This window comes from Orbicella franksi, chromosome 9 (genome assembly GCF_964199315.1).
Source record: "Orbicella franksi chromosome 9, jaOrbFran1.1, whole genome shotgun sequence".
NCBI classification, from domain to species: domain Eukaryota; kingdom Metazoa; phylum Cnidaria; class Anthozoa; order Scleractinia; family Merulinidae; genus Orbicella; species Orbicella franksi.
In genome coordinates this window covers 11130565-11154682 of record NC_138153.1, presented here as the reverse complement: position 1 = coordinate 11154682, position 24118 = coordinate 11130565, and the positions used below count along the sequence as shown (strand labels likewise).

The window sequence follows — 24118 nt, the reverse complement described above, 5'->3', positions numbered from 1 at the left end:
GCTGTTCCCTCAGTGGTCCGCTGTTGTACCGTTCTCCTGAAGTGAAGTGAAGTGAAGTGAAAGACTTTATTTAATGAGGGTGACCCGTGACAGTAACTCAAGTTACTGATAAACTTGGGGCCCTCGGCTTAAAATAATTAGAATGCTAAAAATATATTATTTACAATAAAATGCCAAAATACGATATTATTTACAATAAAATACTTAATTAAGTTACTATTAAAAATGGTTACAAATAATAAACTAGACTTACAATTTCAAACATACTACGAATAATAAGAGTTAAAAAATTCCATTAGTTTTCTGAGAGTTAAGAATAGTATTACATAATTTAGCCTTAAACGATTTAACGGACTTCTCTGTTTTTAAAGACCGGGGTAAACTGTTCCAATCTTTAATAGTTCTGACGGCAAAAGTGCGTCCTCCCTCAGAGGCGTTTCTGTGAGAGGGGCATAATAAATTTAAATTACAATTTCTAGTACTTCTCGAATGGACGTCAGAGTTTTTCCTTAAAGATGTGTTCATGTATTCAGGTAAAGTTCTGTTTATCCTTTTGTAGGCCAGTGCACATCGATTTATATAAGCTTCTTTGTAAAAGGGGATCCAGTTTAGCTTATTAAATAAAGTGACAGTTCGACTAGTACGTTGTGCTGCAAGAATAATACGCGCAGCCCGTTTTTGCATACGGAGAACTCTCTCGAGTGCCTCTTTGTTACACGATGTCCATACTGTGCTTGCATACATGAAGAGTGGTTTGATTACTGCGTTATAGTAGATCAATTTTTGATTCTTTTTCAAGTAGCAGCTTATATGGCGTAGAAGACCAATTCGTTTTGAAAGTTTGTTACATAGTTCGTCAACATGTGCTTCGTAAGTTAGGTTCTCGTCGATTATCACTCCAAGAAGTTTATGGCTACCAACTTGTTCAATTTCTGCATTTTGCATCCTAGCTTCAAATTTTCCTGCGTCATGGGTTATACGTCTGCGCAGACGCTTTCCTGTAGCCAACAACGCTTTGGTTTTCTTGGTATTTATAAACATTTTGTTTTCACTAGCCCATTTCTCAACTTCTGTCAAGTCCTTTGTTAATGATTTGTTTAGTGCAGGAATAGCTTTCCAGTCTGAGCTTAAAGACAAGGTGGTATCGTCTGCATAGATATCCATAGTTGACTTGTGAACATTTAGAGGCATGTCATTGACAAACAGGAGGAAGAGCACCGGTCCCAATATTGATCCTTAGGGAACGCCCTGTCTGATAGTCAGCTGTTCAGATGTGGTTTTCCCTAATGTAATAAATTGCTTTCTCTGAGACAGGTACGATTGAAACCAGGCAACAGACGGAGGGCTTGCACCGTAAATAGACAGCTTTTTTAGAAGAAGTTCGTGATTTGTAACATCAAAAGCTTTACGAAAATCTATAAATACCAGACCGGTCACTTCGTCATTGTCCTGTTGTTGTGTTTCTTGATCGTGGGTATCCATGCTTCAGGAATTTCAATTCCACTATCCCTGTTGATGTTGTTAGGGTGAAGTCTTATGTGAATAGCTTCCTTGACCCTACGTGTGTACCAGTGAGGATCTCGATCAATAAACTTGACCTCATTCCAGATAGGATAGTGGCCGGTCTCGTGGGTGTGTTCAGAAACGGCGGAGGTCTGGGTTCGGGCGAGTCGTATATCCCTGTCGTGTTCTTTGATCCTCTCCTGCATAGATCTCCCTGTTTCCCCGATGTAGACTTTGCCGCACTCACAGGGAATCCTGTAGACAACACCATCTTGTTTAGCCGGGTTGACGGTGTCCTTTGGTCGCACTAAGTGTGACCGAAGTGTCGTGTCGGACTTAAAGACGGTGCGAATGCCTTGTTGTTCTTAGATTACCTCCACCATCCCACTCCTTTTCTGTATTATGCAGTTGCATCAGTAATGTACCAAGTTGCATCACTTGCAAGCCATAGTTGAGTACCCTGTCATCCTTCTGTGGATCCTGCGGTGGTATGTTTGACATTGTAGGTTCTGGCTCGGTAAATGGTTCAGACTGAGGTTGTTGTCCTCTTAACTTGCTTTGTTCTGATCACATAATGCTAAAAGGTTTTTCTGCCAAATCACATGCTGTCCAACATGCAGGTTGTGTGTGTTTCTTTCAGGACTTGCAGCCTCAACATGAGCTACATACACCAGTGCAGTCCCAGTATTGCTCACAATGTTGGGTGGAGGAGTTATTACTTTCCCCACTCCTAGTACTACTAAGGTCAAGAGCAACAATGTGACCTGCAAAATGCATAACAATGAATGCAAGTTGCATTTTATTCTTGCTCCAAAAGTGTATCTTAGTTCTACATGTATACATTAAATATTACAAATTTTTAAAACCTCTCAGCAATTACTTCATCTGTATTACTATTAGTTTTACCTCAAGAGTGAAATACATGTAGCAGTTGTACCATGTAATCTTTAAATAATATTGTGAATTAAAAAGCCAATGACCTGTATAGTGTCCCCATTTAGTAGTTTTTTACTGCTATTTTAGTTTGACCCTTAAATAACGGTATTCATTTATTCATTCACTCATTCACTCATTCACTCATTCACTCATTCACTCATTCACTCATTCACTCATTCACTCATTCACTCATTCACTCATTCACTCATTCACTCATTCACTCATTCACTCATTCACTCATTCACTCATTCACTCATTCACTCATTCACTCATTCACTCATTCACTCATTCACTCATTCACTCATTCACTCATTCATTCATTCATTCATTCATTCATTCACAATAAAGTGCCAAAACCATTTTTTTAGTGTACTTACATAAATTTAACTTCATATAAAATGTAATCTATGTAATATGCACCTGGTTCAATGGGTGGTCTCTTTGCTCTGGGCAGTGAATCTGTGCTTACTTCCCTTTGCGCTTAAGATCTTTGTGAAAAATACACAACAATGAACCTAAAAAATGGCTACATGCGCTTAATTTAAGTAGTAAGGCTTTTAAAATGTTTATTATGTATTATTATATGCATATTGTTTTGCACATTTATTAACTCATTTTCAAAATTACGAGAGTTCTATTAATAGACTCCTGTCAAAGGAAGTCATATGTTGTTTTTGTCATCACAATCATGTCTTCTGCAAAATGTAATTGGGGGTGAGATTAAGGTGGCTCAAAACAGTTTTCTGTTTTTTTGAGACTTATAGAACTAGGTGCGATTTTTCGTGCTTGGAACTGTATTGTTTTGAATGGCTGTGCTATTTTTTTAAAGGTAACTCTCCACTGTGCCTTTCATTGTGTTTAAGTCATAAATTAAGGTTGCACTGTCCTGTTTCATAGCAACAAACTTGACCCACTCTTTGCCATCAATTGCATCTATCTTTAAAATTAAACTAAGCCGGTGACCCCATATTTTTTTCAAAAAAAAAAATTTTTATTACACACAGAAGAAGAGACAGGCAAAATTGTAAAAAATTATGTGGAGTGGATTTTTCTTAAATTGAGAAGAATGGGAATTTCCAAGTTGGAGAAATTCCACTCCACTGTCACATTCATGGATTCAAATAAAGAAACGATTTCTTGGTGTCCCCATGATCAGTAGCCTGTGTAGCTTGGCCGCTAAAGCAATTTGGGTCAGTGTGCACGAAACGACGATGCCGCGAAAACGAGCGGCAAAGGCTTTACCGCTCTGTTTGGCGGCTTTGTAGCGCCAGCTACGCAGGCTACTATAAAATGATCCGAATCTATCTTCGCTGCATTCACTGTGTTTCTGGTGACAACAATTATTTTTGACAGCTGCGGCGGCGGATTTTGACAACTATTGCTTTGCAAGTGTTGATTCCCTGACAGTGTGAAATAGAAACATGTAAGGAATGCAGGGTAGATAGACCCGCATTCCTTACATATTTCTATTTCACACACTATTTAGCAATTAGACTTGTAGCCCACAAGGGCTACAGGTCAATAGCCCATTCGGCTTCGCCTCATGGGCTATTGACCCGTGGCCCTTGAGGGCAAAGGGTCTATTTGTTTTAGTGTCACCCAACTAGTCGGACAGAAAAGGCAATCATAAAGTTAGCAAATGCGAGTTGATAAAATAGTAAGTAAAATAATGGGAAATGAGTAAAATAGTGGGAATAAAACAAAAGAAAGTGTCACGCTCGATTGCAACAATTTCGCTACTCGAGGACTATTACTAATAGTCCTCTAGTAGTGTAGCCAATTAAAATGCAGGATTTGCATTAGTCCACTAGTTGGATGATACTCATTCCAGATAGACCCCGTTGTGTCTCGTCGTGGTTTTTTTTTTTTTTTTGGTGATCGCGTGATGATCGCGTTAATGTCCACAAAATGATTATGTTGCCTAATTTCAAAGTATTTTGTGGGTGTTTAATATACTTGACTTACTCTTAGCTGTCCCTTTCTCTACCATCTCCCATGTCTGTTCCTGACAAGCCCCTTAGGTAATTAGCCGCTAATTGCTGTCTCTTTTAGATCCAAGCCAAGAGAAAATTACCCTTCTTAGGCTTATCAGAATTACCCAGCTACCAGCAAAAAATCAATATCTACTTCATGATCTCCCCCGGTTACTCCGCTTGCTATTCACCTCATTATTTAAGCAAGATAGCAAAATCAGTTGCTTACTCCAACAATAATGCTGCCTACTTCAAAGCTATGTAACAACTGTTTCTTTTTTTCTGTAACTGACAAAGAAAAATGTTAACTTTAGCTAATGATTAACAAATAATGGAGATGGAAACACGGCTCAGTAATAAATTACATAAGTATTCAATTCTGTACCTGCTGAGTGGATGGGTGATTGCTGAAACCTGGGTTCTGTAGCAGCAGCTTCAGCATATGTAGTGGTTACTGCAGTGCTTGCTCTTTTTGTTGTCTCAGAGCCTTTTAACATCAAATTCAAGCATCACGTACTCATTCACAAAACAACCATGACCTTTCCAGGTCCTTTGGGCCTGAGGAAGTAATTTTCTTTGGAGTGCCATCCAATCGTTCTAGACCAGCATACTCCATGAAAGCACCACACAAGTAGGTTTTCGTTGCTGATAACAATTAAGGGAATTGGCACTCTCAAACTTGGTGGAAACATTCACTAAGCCAAAAGTTGACTCAAGTTGTAGAGAGTACCTACATCTCGTGCAGACTGTGTATTGTAAAGCTGCTCCCAGATGTACTAAAGAGTGAATTAATGAAAGAGAGTAGGGACTTAATGCATCAATCTCACATCAATTTATTACATGATAGACTTAACTACTAAACTGGCCAGTAACAAGGAGGACTTAGGACTCTGATCTGGTAATGTAACATGCTTGAAATTCAAAAGTCATACTGACATCTCAATCTCATACTTGCATAGTTTTATAATACCCCGGGGGGGGGGGGGTACTCCCTTATATGAGCTATATAGGTATGTGCAGCCACAAAGGGTATGGTTTTATGGCAATTTTTGGTCATAAATAGGGTATCGATTTTAGCTGATTTTGGCCATTTTGGTCATAAATAGGGTATGGTTTTTGCACTCTAGCCTTGATATCACTATGTTTTTAAGAAGAAGCCACTTTTCCATCATTAGCAAAAAGAAAATCAACAAAAGCCCTTCACAAATTATGTTTACGGTAATTTAACATTGGTCTGAGCTAGGGAACTAATTATAACACAGGTCTGAAAGAGGGTTTCAATTTACGGGTCAGGTCATAAATACAATATGGAATATTTGGTCAGGTCATAAATACAGTAGGGAATATCACAGATTTTGGTCATAAATAGGGTAAGGGTTTTGGGAAGTGGGCCGCACATCCCCACCCATTTTTTCTGGGAGTACCCCCCCCCCCCCCCTGGTATAATATCATTGAAATATTGAAGTCCATTATTTATGATGTTATCATCATCATTATTATTGTTAGTTTCACCTCCTATTACAGTGCATTTGAAAGTTCCAATAAGTGATTACAGCCTGATAACTGAAAGTCCTCTGAGCTGGCAGCAGAACAGAAATCTCCAGTCAGGATGTAGGCTACACTAGTCTTTGCATTAAATGCATATAATATTGTTATTTTTTTATATTTACAGTTTGTTTTTTCTTGACCCTGTAAAAATATACATATAAGGAGTGGGTAGACCTGGAAGAAGGCCTACTCTGGGACCTTAAGTCACTTAAAGTTGCCTTCAGTCACCTTAAGTCACCTAAACACACTCAAATTGCCCCTGTAGAAGGTTATTAGACCTATAACTGTCATGTTAGGGTGAGCCCCACTCTAACTCTATGGAGGAGGAGGCACGATGATCCAATGGTTGGTGCCGACCCCTATTGGGGATCATTGCATTGTGTTCATACTCTCATAGTAGTCATAGTACCTCTCCTCACCCAGATGTATAAATGGGTACTGGTTACGGAACAGGGGGGCAGGGTGCAGGGTGCAACAGAGGTAGCCTCAATACATTGTAGGTGTGCTTTTAATTTTTTTTTTTTTAACACTTGTTCCCAATGTATTGGAGCCATCTAAACCCCTCCTTAAAAGAGCCCTAGTCAGCCACACCTTTGTTTTTGTTAACATACAAGAGGTTGGCTTTTAAGTTTTATTTGGAGCATGTCAAAGCAAAGAAAATCACTGTGAAGCTACTAAAGATACAGGGACATACTTTCAGGAACACTACTTACAGTAAAGCAACAAGACTTCACCTCACCATGCAATATCAATAATTTTGATGGCATCAAAAAAAAAAAAAAAGCGGCTGACTAGGGTCCTTTAAGAAGCTGAGGAACCGCCAATTACTGTATTATGCCTCAAAGCTGTGGCTCCCCTATATATAAAAAACCTTATATTATTATAGTCCTGCACCTCTCTAGCCCCCAAGTTAGCAGGAATAATTTTTACACATGGACAATATTTAAATAGGAATGACAATCTGATGTATACTCTCTCACAGATGGCTTTTAATTTCTATTAAGTTTTATTTTTTTCTTGTATTTCATTGTAAAAGAGTTAATAAAGAAGATGACACTCTGTGTTATCATCAGGAAATATATTAAATATGGAAAGATATAACAAATGACTATATTGCAAAAATTTCATTTAAGCTTATTAATTTTTGTACATTACTGAATCAAATCTTCCGAAGACCTTAAGTGTATAATCAATAAACAACAATAGTGAGAGGTGTTCCAGATCATCAAGATGAAAAGAAAAAAACAGAAAGATATTTCTGGGTTAAGGCTCAATTCTTTCTGGTCACTTTTACACTGAGCCGTAAAAATATGGTCATCCAAAGTCAGTTGAGCCGAACTGAGTCTACACTTTAAATACTTTACTTACCCAGTGTAAAAGAGTGACAAAAGTAGGCCATTTCTCCAGCAAGAATCATTATTTGCATTTTATTTCCACATTCGACCAACTGTAAACGTTTGAATTTCGTAATTGCACGAACCAACTTGCAGCATAGTGTTTATCTATCCTTTTCCTACATTTGATGAAGCCAGGTATTCACATCATCTTATGCACTTTACGTGGACTGCGCTACTGTTACTATCGGTGTAGGAAATTCTCTGTGATCAACTCTCTGTAAACATGGCCGCCAGGCGACTGTTTGGAACACGTGACTTAGTTTGGCCCCGTGACTAAGGGAGTGCACGTGAGCTCACGTGAGCTACTCGCGCTCACGCGAGTATGATTACTCCGACAGGTGTTTACGAAAAACAAGAAAGAAAACAAATCGCCAAACTAGTACTCTCCGAAATTTGAATACAATAATTTATTATCGGGTGATTTGAAATCACCCGAACACTTAGCAAGAAAACTCGAATTTTCGTGGTACAGATGGCTCGTCTCTTTGGAGCATGGAAACCAGTTAGCGGCACAAGGGTTACTGGGAGAATCAAAATGGCGGAGACCAGTGTGTATCAATTTCTAGTATTTCGTTCTGAAAATGTCTTTCTGGGCATTTGTAATGTGTCAGGTGGAAACTAGTGAAAGTTTGGAAAGGTGTATTTCCTGGTGGTCTTATCAACAAAACCTTCTAAAAAGATTCGATTCATTGTATGAACTGCCAGGGTCATCAAAGTGTTTTGGAGCCTGAAAAGTAGTTGGTGAAATTTGACAGGAAGTGTTCTTACGAAGGAACTTAACATGCGGAACTCATTATAGTATTGGAATATTTTGCCTGACTGTGGCAGGAGAGCAACAAATCGATTGGGTCCCTGAAAAGGACGGAAATTGACAGTGGAGATGCCAAAAATGGCAGAGAGGTCTACCAAGATAACCATTTTTATAATTCGGGAAGCATTGTAAAATAGATGCATGTAAATGAGCTAAATTAATTTTAATTTCCCTGTTGTTTAAGTAATTTATGGAAAATATACAAACATTTCAAATTAAATCAAGATATCTTGAATTAAAATTTTTGTCACTGTGAATGTATTTTCATTAGTTTTGTTTGATTTTTTTTTATTGTGATACATGATATTCATGCTACCTTGCTGGTGTCTATTGTTATCATTATTCTTATAGTAGCAACTGTTCATTGTTGTGGTAATTCTTTCTTTAATAGTCTTTTTTTTTTTTTAATGGTTTGAAATCTGGCCCAGGTTGTTCGAAAGCCGGTTAGCGCTAACCCAGGTAACATATTGTTGTTGTTGTTGTTGTTGTTGTTGTTGTTGTTGTTTTTGCATAAAAATATCTTTCACTGCTTATGGTTGTGTAGTTTTAAAATGAATCAAACTCAAAATTGAAAGACAAACAACATAAACAGAAAACTGGAATGAAAAGTTACAAAATTGAAAATAATCAAAATTTTCTCTAATCCTGGGTTAGTTTAATCAGGCTTTGAACAACCCGGCCTTGGATATTTGAGACTCTAGTGACTTAATTAAGTCACGTTAAATCGCCTTAAGTCGCCTTAAGTCGCCTAAAATTGCCTTAAGTCGCCTAAACTCGCAATGTTTTTTTCCTGCCAATTTTGCTTAAGTCGCCTAAAGTCGCCTTAAATCGCCCAAAGTCGCCTTAAGTTACGGCGACTTAAGGTCCCAGAGTAGGCCTTAGAAGAACAACAAAAAGAAACCAGTACATCAAGTTGGGAAAGCATTGTAAGCAGCTGTGCATACATGTAAATAATGTAGTTCATCAACTGAACAACTCGTAAACCATTGTTTTACGACCCGTACGAGTTGCACGAGTCGTACGGGTCGAGGACTTGTATATACACCGTGGGTCTCGCTAATGATATGCAGTTCACCAACTGTACGACTCGTAAACCGCCATTGTTTTACGACCCGTACGAGTCGTACGAGTCGTACGGGTCATGGACTTGTATATACGCTCCAAGTCTCTCTATGATATACAGTTCACTAACTGAACGAGTCGTAAACCATTGTTTCACGACCCGTACGAGTCTTACGAGCCGTGCAAAAAGGAACATGCCATCATACGGGTCGTATCAGTTCGTGTATATTGGTCAACCCTCGAATATACCCGCTTTATATAGAGAGAGTATGAGCAGGTTGAAAACAATTTGTAATCAATTGGCTACAAACTGGACCCAAACTGGATTGTTGAGGGAACTTATGAGATTAATTTCCTGCTATTGTATTTTTGGCGATATCGTGAGAATGCTACAAAACACAACTCTGGGAATCTTTGATACACACTGAAAAAAAAAATAATGTCTCAAGTGCTTCCTTTCACCGAGTTTTAACTCGTAATCGATAGGAAAATGCGTAGCTAGATATTTCTTGCTGATCTCGAGTTATGTTAAGAGAAAACGTCCACAAAAATTGACTGAACAAAATCGTATCTCTTCGAAAAGGCTAGAAAAATAAACTCTGCTACGCTGGGCTTTTTTTCCCCTTGAAATAGCATGTCCGATTTAACCTTGGGACCATGTTAATTCAGTGAGTCCCCACTGGGCTGAAAATTGACCGTTTTCATTCGATTCGCATTTCGCAACTATTGAGCGCAGAAAAATTGTAATACAATCAGCAGAACTCTCCAGAAAAGTACAATTTCAAGAATACTGGACTAATCTCACTAGTTGGCGGTAGACAAAATCCGAGCGTTCTCCAACTTTGAGTTGGTCGGTGAAAGGAATTGTCACTATGACCATGTGCCATAATATTGAATATTATTGAAAGCATGGCTTCCTCGCGCCGAAAAAAAAAAAACAAAAACAAAAAGAAACACGCGCTGGAATTAAAATTTCTAATTCTTTGCTGAGGAGGCCATCTTTTCATTACATGCAAGTTGCGAAGAATTTTCGGTACCCAAAATACGAAAATGTTGTGAATTCACCAGGGAATGCAAATCATCCTGTTAGGAAGAGCCAATTAGATAGCCAATACGCCTTTTCTCTTCAAATGGGCACCATCTTGTAGCGATTTCCATGTAGTTTCCTTCCATCTTAGTTATGTCTCAAAAGCGCTTGTGCCTTTCTTGTAAGGAGTCAAAATAACACATACTCTTCATTCTAAACTTCGCAAGTAGCGTAATACATCAGGCCGTATTTTACGCTACTCTTATCGCGCTCATTGCAGGCGCGATTTGCCATTTTTGCCTTTTTGGCAAATTTTGCTTTTTTGCCAAAATCGCGCACGTTACTCCTTTTGGTGGTTTTTGCTTTTGCCTTTCGGGCCAGCAAAAAAATCGCGCCCTTTTGTCTTTTTGCGTATTTTGCCTTTATTCCGAGTCCATCAAAATGATTTGGTTCAATTCCGAATGTAAGCTAGCTTCCTTAACCATATGAAATGTTTCGCAAGGGAAGGCGTTGCAAATTATTGTTAAACGAGCTCTTTCGAATCACAAAAATGGAGAAAAGCATTCTCCTGAACGCAAACTTTAGAGAACGCCACATGCTAGTAAGTTACGCTGTCAGAGTACTTACCAACGGTTTGGAAACGATGTAACTTTAAATACACGTTTGTCCAATTTTTGTCCAACCCTGCGACCTTGAGAAAATGACAGAACGAATCATTTTATGTCTTTTTTTTTATTTCTTTTTACGCGCACTAAGCAAGCATCTTCCCTGCATTTGTCCATTTCGTGTTCATCGCGGCCATTTTGTTATTGACAAGCCCAAGTTATGTCCAAATAAGGAAATGGATGGACGAGTCGAGTTAGACTGGGATTGAAAGGTTTCCGAATGAAGAAAAACAAAACAAAACAAAACAAAACATCGATGTCTTGGTTGACCTTTTAATATTACGGTGTTGTTCGCCAACTTTGCGGAAGGATCGACGAGGATAACGTTCAATCTTAACTGAGCATTCGCCTGTGAAAATAACGTCACTAAAAGTATCACAAAATGCTCGCTTCGGCTTTTTGTCAGTACTTTGCATTGTTCGCGTACTCCAGCCTTTATTACGGTGTTGGTCGCCAGCGAGGCAAAATTCCTTAACTCAAGCGGCAAAAGCGCCCAGAAGACAAAATTAGCAAAACGACAAAATGGCAAAAATAGCGCGGGCCTGAAAGGCAAAAAAAAATGCGCGATGCCGGAGGCGCGATTGGCAAAACGCAAAATTCGCGCGAAAGGCAAAAAAGGAAAAAAAGTGCTCCAAACGTGCTAGCCTGCGAACGCAGACGTATTTCCGGCTGCCACTTGGTTCCGCCGAAAAATAACGTCTGCGAACCCGAGTCAGGAAACGATTTCTATGACGTAATGACTTTCGTTTCTCCTTGGCTTATCAGATTCCATGATAGAATGTAACTCGAGTGCTCCTCGCAGCACAGGGAGCACTCATATCCGTTTAGAATATGAATAAAAAGGATTAACCTACCTTCGTCGCGCGTGTTTTGTGTTCTGTGGCGGCTATTTTGAAGTTTTAACACGCGCGCTGTCTACTAGTGCGAGGTCTGGAACCGAAATTACGGAAATCGCTCGGAGCCGTAATTTCGGTTTCAGACTTCGCACTAGCAGACCGCGTATTAAAAATTCAAAATGGCTGCCACAAAACACAAAACACGCGCGATAAAGGTAGGTTAATCTTTTATTCATATTCTAAACGGATGTGAGGGCTCCCTGTGTCGCAGCGAATACCTCGCGCAGTAGTTCTGGGGTTATTTGAGCTAAACTGTGATTGGCTTAGAATTCCTACGTCACAGAAATCGTTTTCTGGCTCGGGTTCGCAGACGTTAATTTTCGGCGAAACCAAGTGACAGCCGGAAATACGTCTGCGTTCGCAGGCTAGAAACCTGCGAACAAAGGCGCGATAAGATGACAAAGTTTTGAGATTAAAAACGTGGTCTCACGCTAGTTTTTTAAATAAATTTTTTTGACAAATACAACCACAAGTGAAAGAGTCCCACCATTTTAAAGCAAAATTTAGGTGCACTTTGGAGCCACCTTCTTGAAGTGATTGAATTGTTCACACTAAGAAATTAAAAATTATAATAATGAATTTTACGTTCTGATCAAAAAATGGGGGGAAACGGCACTTTCTGGAATTTGTTATTGTTCTTCTAATAAATCTCTTTCAGACAGAAGATTTCGCTTTTTGGGGTGCACATAGATGGAAGTTTAATTCTGCAAAGTTTTACGACCACTGGCTTTAACGATGACGAGAAATAATAAGAAATCTAGCGTGAGACGGTTTTTGTTACGCAGTTGTACACCAACATCGTGCGCGAGGCCAATAACTTCCGCGAGAATAATCGGTCTAATCCGGGACGTGCGTTCCGTAAATCATCGAGATGAAATACTGAATGAGTCGCTGGGAGCAGTGCTTTGTTTTTTCTACTGTCGTCTGTTTGTCTATCTTACAGTCTGTTTTATTTTTGCCTGTCCTGGCAATATTTGACAGGCCTACAGATGGACAAACGGGTAGACAGGACGACATGTTGACAAACAAACAAGTGAACATATACAGACAGACAGACAGACAGACAGACAGACAGACAGACAGACAGAAAGATGTACGGATCCGATCTGATCGCTACGCCAGGTCAACCACTCAGTCAGGGTAAATTAGCGAAGGCCCCGAGTTCAGATCCTCCTCCCTACCATTTGATGGATTTATGTTTCGTGGATCCAGATTCAGCCTCTCCATGCCTTGTAAATAACCAACTGGTCAGCGTCCCACCAGATGGGCGTTTTGACAGGTTTTTGTTTAATTTACAGTATTTGTTTGCTTGCCTCAGTATTCCCAATAGCACAGTTGTGCTAAACACTTGAACACTTAAATAAAGTATATCGTCTACTGTCTCTAGTGTGATCCTCCGGGTGAGGGACGCTTCGGAAACCTGAACAGAAGTCATCTTCAGAGTCAAGTGAATAGTGTTAGTCAGTCAATGACGTTGTAAGTCTGGTCCGTTGAAAGTGCTTGGTCAGTTTAGCCATGATGGTATTGGCTGAGAACAATCGTGCAAAGTTTGTCAGCAGTCATTGGTCGGTTCTAGTAAGTTTCGATCCGTCTGTTTGTAGTCAAAGTCGGTCTGTATGATGTCCGTCTATTGTCAGTCAAATTAAGTCGGACTGCTTGAGGTCCGTTTGTCGGTTTTGCTTATGTCCTAAATAAGTCGTTTGTAAGGTGCCGGTAGTTGTTGACATCTGTTAAGAGGCGTTTGTTCTAAGTTAGTGTACCAGCCAGCGCTTTCCAGAGTTATTCGTTGAAAATACTTTGTACTGTAGCTTAAGCTTTGAGCAGAGTCCCACTCAATGCTGTGGTTAGTCATTTGATGATCAGTAAAGCAATGTGATTATTGGCATCACCCTTTCTCGTTGCTTGTTTATGTTCAGTCAGTCTCGTGTTAAGGTTTCTGCCACTGAGTCTCACCGATGTAGGAAGTCTGGCAGTCGGAGAATTTGATCTTGTAAACGGCTCCCTGTCTGTCGTTGGGTTCGTCCTTGTCTTTAAAGTTGATCAGCAAATGTCGTAATGTAACTGTATGTTTGTGGGCTACACGGATGTTGTAGGGCTGTAGGATCCTTGAGATGCTCTCAGAAGTGCCCTTGATGTAAACTATACTCACTGTAGCAACAGGGTCGTGGAGAGACAAAAAAGATGGAAAGCCCCTAAATTTACCTACTCTTTAAGCAAAGTGTGGTCAGTACCAGAGAAATAGCGATCCGTTTTACATCGCGAAAGGTAAAACCAGCCTGGTTCTCATATCCCGCCGACCTACCTACGACGTAGTTGCCGGTTGCAACTGACAACGTACGGCGATCTGTTCCAGTGGGTTCCCCGGCGCATCTGCGATGGATCGCCGACGAACTCAAATTGGCGCGAAATGCATTTCGAATTGGCGCAATTTTCAACCATTCTACCTGTAAATATGGATCGAATCGTCTTACTCAAGTACGCTGAGTCCGCAATGATGCTTACATAAAATATTTTCATCGCCGACAATCGTCGACAGCCACCGGCTAGCCTACGAAGTTGAACTAAGCTCAGCTTCGCGGGCAAGGTGGCGGTCAGTGCCTGGGACAGATTGTTTATTCGGCGATAAATGTTCACATATGCCGTAACGGTGTTTCACAAGCCGTGCCGGCGGCATATGAGAACCAGGCTTAAAGGGGCTACATCACAGTTTGCACATATCGAAAAGGTTAGCCTCAATTTTTTTAATTCGTCGTTTGTAATCCGTGTTAATCTTCTCCATCCTTAGCAATCCTTGTTCCTTTATGGTTAACCATTATCTCGTAGGTGTTTTTCTATCTTATTAAATTGTTATTTTCAGGTTTCCAACCATTTAAAGGTAATTTTGTCTGTGGCCAAAACAACTCAAAATACCGTGACTGAGCTCCCTTAACAGACAAATTGAGTAAAGATATGTTTCCCGACTCTTCAGTAGACATAAGAAGAAACAGGATACCGAAGCAGAGACAATATTTTAGCGACCACAAGCTTTCGACGCTGTCACAGCGTCTTTCTCAAGTTAATGTGGGGGCGGGATTCTATTTTGTCACGTGAGCTTGGGTGAACCAAGTCACGTGCCAAAACACTCCCGTATAGGGCCGGGAGTTCAAATCCACGGTCACGATTGAGCTTCAGGAACTGCCACAGAATTTCCAAGGCCTCACAAATTCTCCTCCCGAAGCCAGGAAGCAACGAGTACAGGTCAACAGCAACACACTTCGAGTGTTCCTCTCCCCTATGTACAAGGTGTATCGGAAAAAATCGCTCGCGCCTTCCGTTAGAAGGGTATAAACACCTACCATGTACCTTTACACCTTCAGAACACAGCTTGTACATTCTTAAGATTCCATCATCTACAAATTAGAGTGTGAATAACGCTCAATCGAGACCATGAATTTGAAATTCCGGCCCTGTACGGGGATGTTTTGGCACGTGACTTGGTTCACCCACCCAAGCTTACATGACAAATAGATTCCCACCACATTCACTTGAGAGAGACGTTGTGACAGCGTCGAAAGTTTATGATCGCTAAAACATTGACTCTGCATGCTTCGGTTTCTTGTTTCTTATTAAGAAAACAGACATTTTGGTAATTAGACTAGTATAAAGGGCAGTAGTTACTACTTTCAGTAATACCTTGTTTGCACGAATGTCGGGTTTTTTTATTTTTTCCTTTGCTTGTTAGTTTATCTGTTTTTCTGTCTGTTTGTTTGCTGTTTACTCGCTTTTTTCTTCGCCTCGCCTCGTCTCGTTTCGCTCTAACTTGTGCTTTATTGTGATATTACTGTTTGAAAAATATTGTAGAGTAAACATAATTTTCTCAAGATCATAAACAGGTAAGAGGGAACAAAGTTATCTAGCCTAGTTTGGCATCGTTAACCCCGGAAAATCACAACGTTCAGTGCTTACTACTATTGATAGGAATTTGATCTATTATTATGTTAATGCGTTTATTGCATGTTGGGTTGGGTAGAGCTAACTGGTGCGGGTGAGTGTCCCTCCTCATACTAAGCAGTATAAATTTCTCCCCACCCGGGGATATTGTGTTTTGTTCATGAGCAAAAATGTTACTCTCTTACAGTGCCTTTCCCGACCAAGCTATATTTATGGGTACCGGACATTATATAAATGATTGCGGGTAACTCCTCTCTCTCCCCCCCCCCCCCCTCTCCCCTCCCATCCGCAATGGGGTGAGAGGTTGTTAGAAATACTCCTAGTCGTTTCATGCTACAGAAACAGGAGATAATAGCCGGTATAACTGACCACTTGGCTTGTGAGTAGACTTAACTTTAGCCAGTTGCATTTTTCATATGCTTTTTTTGATATGTGGTCGGTTTGATAGTCATATAATTATCTTGATACAGTTGTGTAATTTTTTAGCTTTTTTAACTAAATTTTCTACTTGGGCGGCACCTTGCATGGGTCCTTTGGTCTCGTTCGTGCCTGCCCCTTTGGGTATTATACCTTTTCTTGCCTTTATTATTCTATTTTTATCTCTTAGAGTAGTTTTTTTTTTTTTATGTAATTATGCATAAGATAATTGAAACCCAATAAAGTCTTATTAAATTTTGTGTTCGAATAAATAGAATTGTCATTGAATTTTATAAAAAAAAATGATAAATATGCAAACGTCTTTTTTTTTTTCTCTGTTGTCATCAAAATTGTCACGACAAAAACAGAAACAATGTTCCCGTTTGGAGTTGTTATTGACATTTTCTGTGGCGGACTCATTTTTCTCCTTGGTATCATCGCTATTTACCTGGTTCGGCGCTGCCAGAGTCGCAAAAAGGCGAAGCAGAGGAGTTTCTGGAACCAGATGCCTAGAGCCCGGGGATGAGAAATATGAGTTGGAAGATAAAAAATTGGTCGCTATGGGGAAGTAACAATCTCTTTTATTGAAGCTCGCTTTTAGGGGCTAGGCGTAACAAACGAGGCTGCTCGCTATGAGGATGTAGGTGTCTCAAACGACACTGGCCAGCCTGACGAAATGGGGATCTTAGATGATGCTGTTTACCATGATGAGATTGGCATCTGGAATAAGGCCATGCAGTAAACCAAGAGAAAAGGGGAAGCTGGAAGTTTAATTTTCCTTTTGCTTGCTATTATAGAATTTCAAAGGCAGATAGAGAGTGTCTTAAGTAAATATGTGATATTTCTTCTAATGGAGAAAAATTATGCGTGCGTAAGTTTTATATTATAATATTGTAGACTCTTGCAAGTGTGTATACAAGGCTGAAATGGTAAAATAGTTAAAACCGAACGTTTCTAACTATGATTACCTACTGGAAGACACTCGGTTACATTATTTTTGATATCTTTATATATATGTATATAAACCATCTTATCCTTTTGGCTTTGAGAATAATTACATGACCTTCTGTCAACTGACTTTAAGCAAGAAGGTAAAACACTGTTAACTCGACCAGTCAGGCGCAACGCCGAACCCAGTAATAAGGAGTTACGGCGACGTCAAGGGCAACGTCGATTTAAAAAATAAATTGACATTTTACCTATGAATCTCGCGATACTCTAAGTTCATTTAGTTTGTTTCTCTTTGTCAAAACTCGAAACTTGTTATGGAACACCGCGTGAAACTCAAAATATACATTTTAAGAATTATCCGTCGCAGTTCACATTCTCCACCTGCACAAGGCATAATTTGGTCATTTCACGATGTTGTTTTACAGAAGACGGCAAAGAAATGTGCAAGGAATTATTATGCACGTGTACAGCCATTGTCCTGCTCATTAAATCTTTTGTTAACTTGGACAGCACAAAGTTTAGGAAACTAAACTTTGTGCTGTCCAGCAATTATTTCATTTACAATGACGACATCTACAAACAAATCCACGGCTGTGCCATGGGTAGCGCTGTCAGCCCTGTAGTAGCCAACTTATGTATGGAGGAAATTGAAGAAACAGCAATCGATTCAACCCCGGTTCCACCCAAAATCTGGAAACGTTACGTAGACGACAGTTTTTGTGTCATCAAAAAGAATGCAGTTACTTCTTTTCATGACTAACTAAACTCTCTCGACCCGCATATTTCCTTCACCATCGAGCACGAATCTAATGGCCATTCCTCGACACCCTTATTTCTCGCGATAATGAGAGGCTCAACATTCATGTCTATCGGAAGCCCACGCACACGGACAGATATCTTGATTTCCGCTCACATCATGACAGAGAGCACAAAATCAGCACTGCAGCGACACTTTTACATGGAGCCCTAAAACTACCAAACTCGAAAGCTGGAAAAGCCCGTGAAATTGATTGCATTATCACCGCGTTACAATCTAATGGCTACTCACAAAAAGTCACTGCTGACATCATAAGAAAGAAATCTTTGACTCCTCCAACATACACCTTCACCTGAAGAACTAGTTGGGATGTTCTTCAGTTGGGCTGACCCAACGAATAGTCAGAGCTTCGCGGTCCTTCCCTACATCAAAGGCATCACCGAACCTCTTTCTAGAATTCTCAAAAGTCATGATATTCGGGTAACCAACAAGCCAATCAAGACACTACTACAAGAGTTCCCTGTTCCCAAGTTTCGACCTCGAGTCGACGACCAGTGAAATGTCGTTTACAAAATCCCTTGTGGGTCTTGTCCCTGGAGTTACATCAGCGAGACAAAAAGATCGTTTAGTACAAGGTGAAAAGAACATATCAGAAATACTGAACAATGTGCTAAAGGCTCCAATGTAGCGAAACATGCCTGGACCTTTGATCACACCATCGACTTTAACAATGCTGAGATAATTGACAAAGGCAATAGCCGCATTAGAAAGACGCTGGAATCCTGGCACACAGCGAAACCTGTCGAGGCCGACAACAATTCGTGCCCTCTGCCGGGACAATATAACATTCTTTTAAAAGAACGCTAATTTTACACTTTTAGCATTCTCACATTCTTTCACACGTATTCTATTTAATATATGCCATTCGCTTGTTATATTCAAAATTCTTAGGTCTATTTTATCATTTCATTTTTGTCCGTCGAAGACAGCAGACTGGCTGTTGAAAGCTCACAATTTTAAACAATTTTACCAGGGAACGTTTTTTACTCTTTTATAAAATGCAGGGTTAACCACGCGTTCTTAAAGATTGAATAAATTGCTTTCATCATTTTTTAAAACCTTTTTCGGTGCCCGTTGCATTTTCTGCTGTCACCTCCTCAGTTAGTCAAACATTTGCGTCTCTTGCACTTGTTTTGCTTGCGCACCATGGTATCTGCTGCTGCATGTTCACAATTGGATTTCAATAAAATTTTCTACGGATAACAGTCAGTTTGGTAGCCTGTAGCCTTTAACTGTTTTTGGTTTGCAATATGCTGCTAGTCTGGTGTTCCTGGTTTTAGTACAGGTTCAGTAAACTTCAATTGGTCACAGCAGGAAGATTATCTTTCATTTTATATTAGTCGCGCACTTGGTAGCGTAGTTAATTACGTCAGTTTCAACCTTAGATCGCGCTTGGCGTGTAACTATTCCTTGCGTGTGACACGCAGAACGTGCGCGCACTAACAGAAGTGGGCAAAGCCCTTAAACGTGATTTTGTCACAGTGAAACATTTTGCTTTCATTTTAGTGAAGCACTTATTTTTTTTAGAAAATTTCACTAAAACAACTCTAGTTGTCGTGTCATAAATTATTATTACTACCCACGTATTGCCTCAATGCTCCTTTGGCTTAGAGTGCATAACCTGCTGAGAAACCAAAACGAAGTCTATGGTAACCTTGGCCAATAGTTCCAAACATTCAACGTCAGTTCCTTCTCCAGGCAGTGCGCTGAAACTATCAATTTTCTTTGGAGGTTTAATAATAAAAATTTGAAGATACCGATTATAATACAATCCAGATTTGATAATGGTGTTGTGTCGTCGCTGAGACGTGATGTTTGTATATTGCTACTATTTATTCTATATATATAATAATTTTTAGTTCATTTTACTTGATAAATTTACTTTTTTTACTTAGCTTTTTAGCAATCTTATTGTTATTATATTTTGCTGCTGTTGTTGTTACATTTTTTTCTTTTTAATACCACACCCACGACCCACGACGTGCACCCACCACCCTAGTCCCACGACACTCAGCTACTCTCGATTTTAGAAAATTATTTCATCGTCACCTTGACAGATGTTTTCAAAGACCTGGAGTAAAGCAAACGTGAAAACAAGTTTTCATACTATAACTTACACTAGCTAGCTTGCGCCGCACCGTGAACTATTACAATGGAACCTAATGGAGCTACCTCTACTGTAAAATGAGATATTATAGCAGTCCCCCTGTCCCTGTTTCAATCTTCTTTTCGTCACGCAATTTTAAGTCCAGTGCAAATACCCGTAGTCGACGTAATTCCTCGCGCGCTCCTTGGGCGCGCGGGTGGGCGCGCGGGGCAAACAAACAAACAAAAGAAGGAACGAGTCTCCTGCCATGAACTAGGCTTATATCATTAGATGTCTCCTTTTAACGATGTAAAATTATCGATTTCTGTTCGAACTTTAAATTCTCAGGGGTACCCACGTATTCACTGATAAGATATTCTTCAGAGCATGTTGAAAATAGTGATTAGAATTTAGGATGTAATTCTCAAACGTTTAAAAACGTGCACACTATTAAACGTGCACTACTATTAACTGATGAGAGTTTCAAACAAACGTGAGGTGATTTTTGAGGTATATTGCACAAGCTAAATTGGTTAGGAAGCTCCTCCGGCAATTTGAAATAAAAACCTAATAACGGAGTTTTGACCCCAAAACCTCATGTGAATATATCAAATATTCAAAACAGGCACGCAAGGAGGCTTTGTCTCAGAATGTTATCATATATTGAAGATATTTTAAAGGTTTGATGCCATAATAATCAAACCCATATGTACAATGTAAAGACCGGTATTTGTTACTAACTATGGTCAAAATCCTTGGTGTTATGCCTTTAATGAAAATCCTCAGTTTTCCCGAGGTCTGAAGTTTTACACCCTTAACTTCCTTGACAGCTCGAGCTCGTGCTTTGCATTTTTATTAGTCTGAATTTACAGCATTAAGCTTTTAGACAAGGCATTTGTTCTGACCTGTTCAAACAAATTCCACCGCTTGTTTAGTTTGCTTTTCGTTTTGCTTTTAAAATTAAAATGGGGCTTTGGTACCTGCAATTCAAAATGTCCTTTCGTTAGATGTTTTGATTGCGAATTAAACTGGATGGCATCCACCCATTAAGCCACAAAGTTCTGCAAAAAGATGATCGAGGACGCGAGCTTCTTTTAATCAATCTATTAATAGTACATAAGCCGACAGTTATTCAAGACAAATCAGACAACACATTTCAACAGATAAAATGCTTTTAGATTATGTTATTGTAGTTTACATTACACCTTGCACATGCGCTATAACATTAGAGCTTCGATTGATTTACTTGATTTTCATTATCTCCAAGGCTGTACAATCAACATATTACTCATACTTAACCGACTGAAAAAACCCGAATTTCCGATGCCTAACTCCTATGGGTCTCTTATGCTTCGCACGGCGCGACGCAGAACTTGAAGCTTACTATAAGCTTATTACAACTGATCCTTTGAATAAAGAAACCTGCACTAGTCTTTTTGATACGAATATGTTTTCCTTGGCTTAGCCTATGGTCAGGTTTGTGTAAGGTTTTTTTTTGGCCCATTCGATTTTAAAGCGAGATAGCGTGACGAAGGCCCGATAAGTTCGTGAAATACAAGCATACAACTGACGTCAACTAAGCAATAGACCAATCGTAGCCCACTTGAGAATAAACTTCGAGCTGAGCTTCATTCCTTCCTCCTCCTTGGTGTATTCTTGCAAACCAGAACTGATCAAATCAACTAAGAACCTGGGACTGTACGCATTAACATGCGATCTAACATGATGAGCTTCAGTCAGCCTGCCTGTCTGAGTTTCTTCCTTATCGCAGTCTACCTGAACGTCTGCGTATGCCAGACAGCAAATTGCAACAACTGTTGTAGCAACGCCACTTACAAAGAGATCAACGAGCCTCGGCGCAGCATCAAGAGCAAATGGCAACAGGGACAGCGTTACTTGTGTGATCGCGGCTTGCCATCGGGATGGTATCGCTTCACAAGTGATGTTGGCGGAAAGGTGATGATGCCAGAAAAGACAGTGCCAGAATATCACTGCGGAACTCATGACCCTATTTGGCTAAACGGTCGCCATCCAACAGTGGCAGAAGGAAATGTTGTTCGCCAAGCATGCATCAACAGCTTTGGCGTCGACTGCGACGACACCTTAAACATAAATGTTAAAAACTGTGGCGACTACTACGTGTACTATCTTAGGCCACCCTACTATTGCGCAGTTGCCTATTGCGCTGGTGAGAAATATATCATGTTAAATAATGTTCTCTTCGCCATTTAGATACCACTGTGCTGTTTGAATGACAGTAATAAGGTCTGCTTTAATTTTGTTTGCAGTTTCTAATCGGTCCAAATTCTATCTTTATAGGTGACATGATACCATGTCCTTACGGAAAGGAAGGTGTATTTCCAAAGTGCTTCGGTAAGTCGTAGCCGTTTATACGTGATAGGAATAAGTTCACGGTGCTAACATGTGGCAAGATTAAAGGACAATATCGTTTTTCGCCTTTGATTATCAAAATGCTTGATTTCTTTATAGGTTTTATAGAAATTTAGGGTCTATGTTAATAAACCAACTAAAACGCAATATTTTTGTGCATACACGAGTGGACACGCGCGCGCTTACGTGTCGGGACGCGTGCGCCCAGTTCAAGTTACACTACACATACGACGTAAGATAATAAATAGTTTCCTGTCCGTTTACCATGGGAGGTGGAGGAAGAGTTTCCTTCTGGAAAACTTTAACGTTGTTGGCCATTGTAATGTAGTCTGATATCGCTAAACTGATTTGGTAGCATTTGTAACTTGCAAAGACGAATTTGAGTGCGTGTCTACATAAAAAAGGTCAGTGTAAAAGGCCACGCCATTGTAATGTGTGGATTAGTGTCAAGAAAAAGCATTCTGCTCGTTACAAAAAAAAAAAAAGAAAAAATATTGTAATAGTGCGTCGTGTAAGTGATTTTTTTTTCGTGAATATAAGTGCATCAAGGCTTTTGAATAATGGTTTCACTGAATGGAACAGGGCGAGCTGCGTCAGATCGAATCGAAAGCTTAAGCTTTCTTCTCCACAGGTCAGAGCTACAAAATTTACCCAGTAGACAGAATTGCAGAGAAGGTCACTAGAGCTGAAACAAATAAAGATGTTTAATGATTTTTTGCTTGAAAATAAGTGTTTCTTATGTGCATTTTGTAGCCTTAGATTGGCTTATCAATTCATTCGAAATTGATGTAATTGAGTACATTATGTATAGGTGTTAGCTATGAGTGCACATTAGCAAATAGATTCCATGTTGGCTTGCGTTTGTTCAGAAAGAGATCACAGATGACGTCAAAATGTGGTTAAAACAAAAACAAATGGCACATGTGGCGAAAGAAACATGTCTAGTGTGAAAGTCGTTGTTCCAACAGAGCTCTGAGCACTGTTAACCTACAGACTAACTTGAATACTTGTTGCTATAGTGGTGGATCACTCTCCATTTCTGGACATACATGTACGACTCAACGAGCATTTTGGGTCCGTAAGAACCTTTTTCCCTAGGGGGGTAGAGGGGTTTGAGGAGGGTTTTCTGGGAGAAAAAAGAGAAATAAGAAAGAGTTCCGTATAGGAAAATTTGTATTGACCATACAACAAGATTTTTTGAAGAAACTTTGAGATTTATGGATGTATAGAGATGCCTTCAGCCCCAGTTTTTTTTTATATATATAGTCATATATCTATATTTTTTTTTGGTCAGACCCGCCAACAAAATTTTCCAGTGACTACCTCGGAGATCCTACAATTACTTACCTGGATGATAAAGAGGTGGAAGTATCATTGGTGTGTAAAGCCAGCATTTTTAAAGGGATAGAGAAGTGGTTGAATGTGACTTACAGAATAGAATGGTTTGCTGAAGGGAAATCTTTAAAAAGTGAGGTAGTATGCGGCGGTCTTCTTCCTGGAGAACAGCATCAAGCCCCTTGTCAAAGCGTTGCCAGTGCAAAAGTTCATTCCACTTTGGAACCCTATAAGTACAAAATAGGTCAATGGGTAAGTCTACAGAACATTATTTTTGCTAAGGAATGTTATCCTCAACTTTAATCGCTGAATCGACGTTTATTGCACAGGAGGTTAAATAGATATACTGCGTCCTGAGACAAGTAGGCCAATT

General features: G+C 39.7%; 1 protein-coding gene and 1 pseudogene across 1 annotated transcript in view; both read left to right on the top strand.

Moving 5' to 3' along the window:
• The first annotated feature begins 17555 nt into the window (after nt 1-17555).
• On the top strand, nt 17556-18431 carry LOC145498464 (uncharacterized; annotated as a pseudogene).
• A 3197-nt stretch (nt 18432-21628) lies between these two features.
• The window catches only part of LOC145498342 (von Willebrand factor D and EGF domain-containing protein-like), a 52793-nt gene continuing 50303 nt past the window's right edge, over nt 21629-24118 (top strand). Inside the window, exons 1-3 of the mRNA XM_081478258.1 lie at nt 21629-22207; nt 22339-22392; nt 23705-23997. Coding sequence (XP_081334384.1) covers nt 21730-22207; nt 22339-22392; nt 23705-23997 — 825 coding nt within the window. The 5' untranslated portion in view covers nt 21629-21729. The remainder of the gene's footprint in view (nt 22208-22338; nt 22393-23704; nt 23998-24118) is intronic.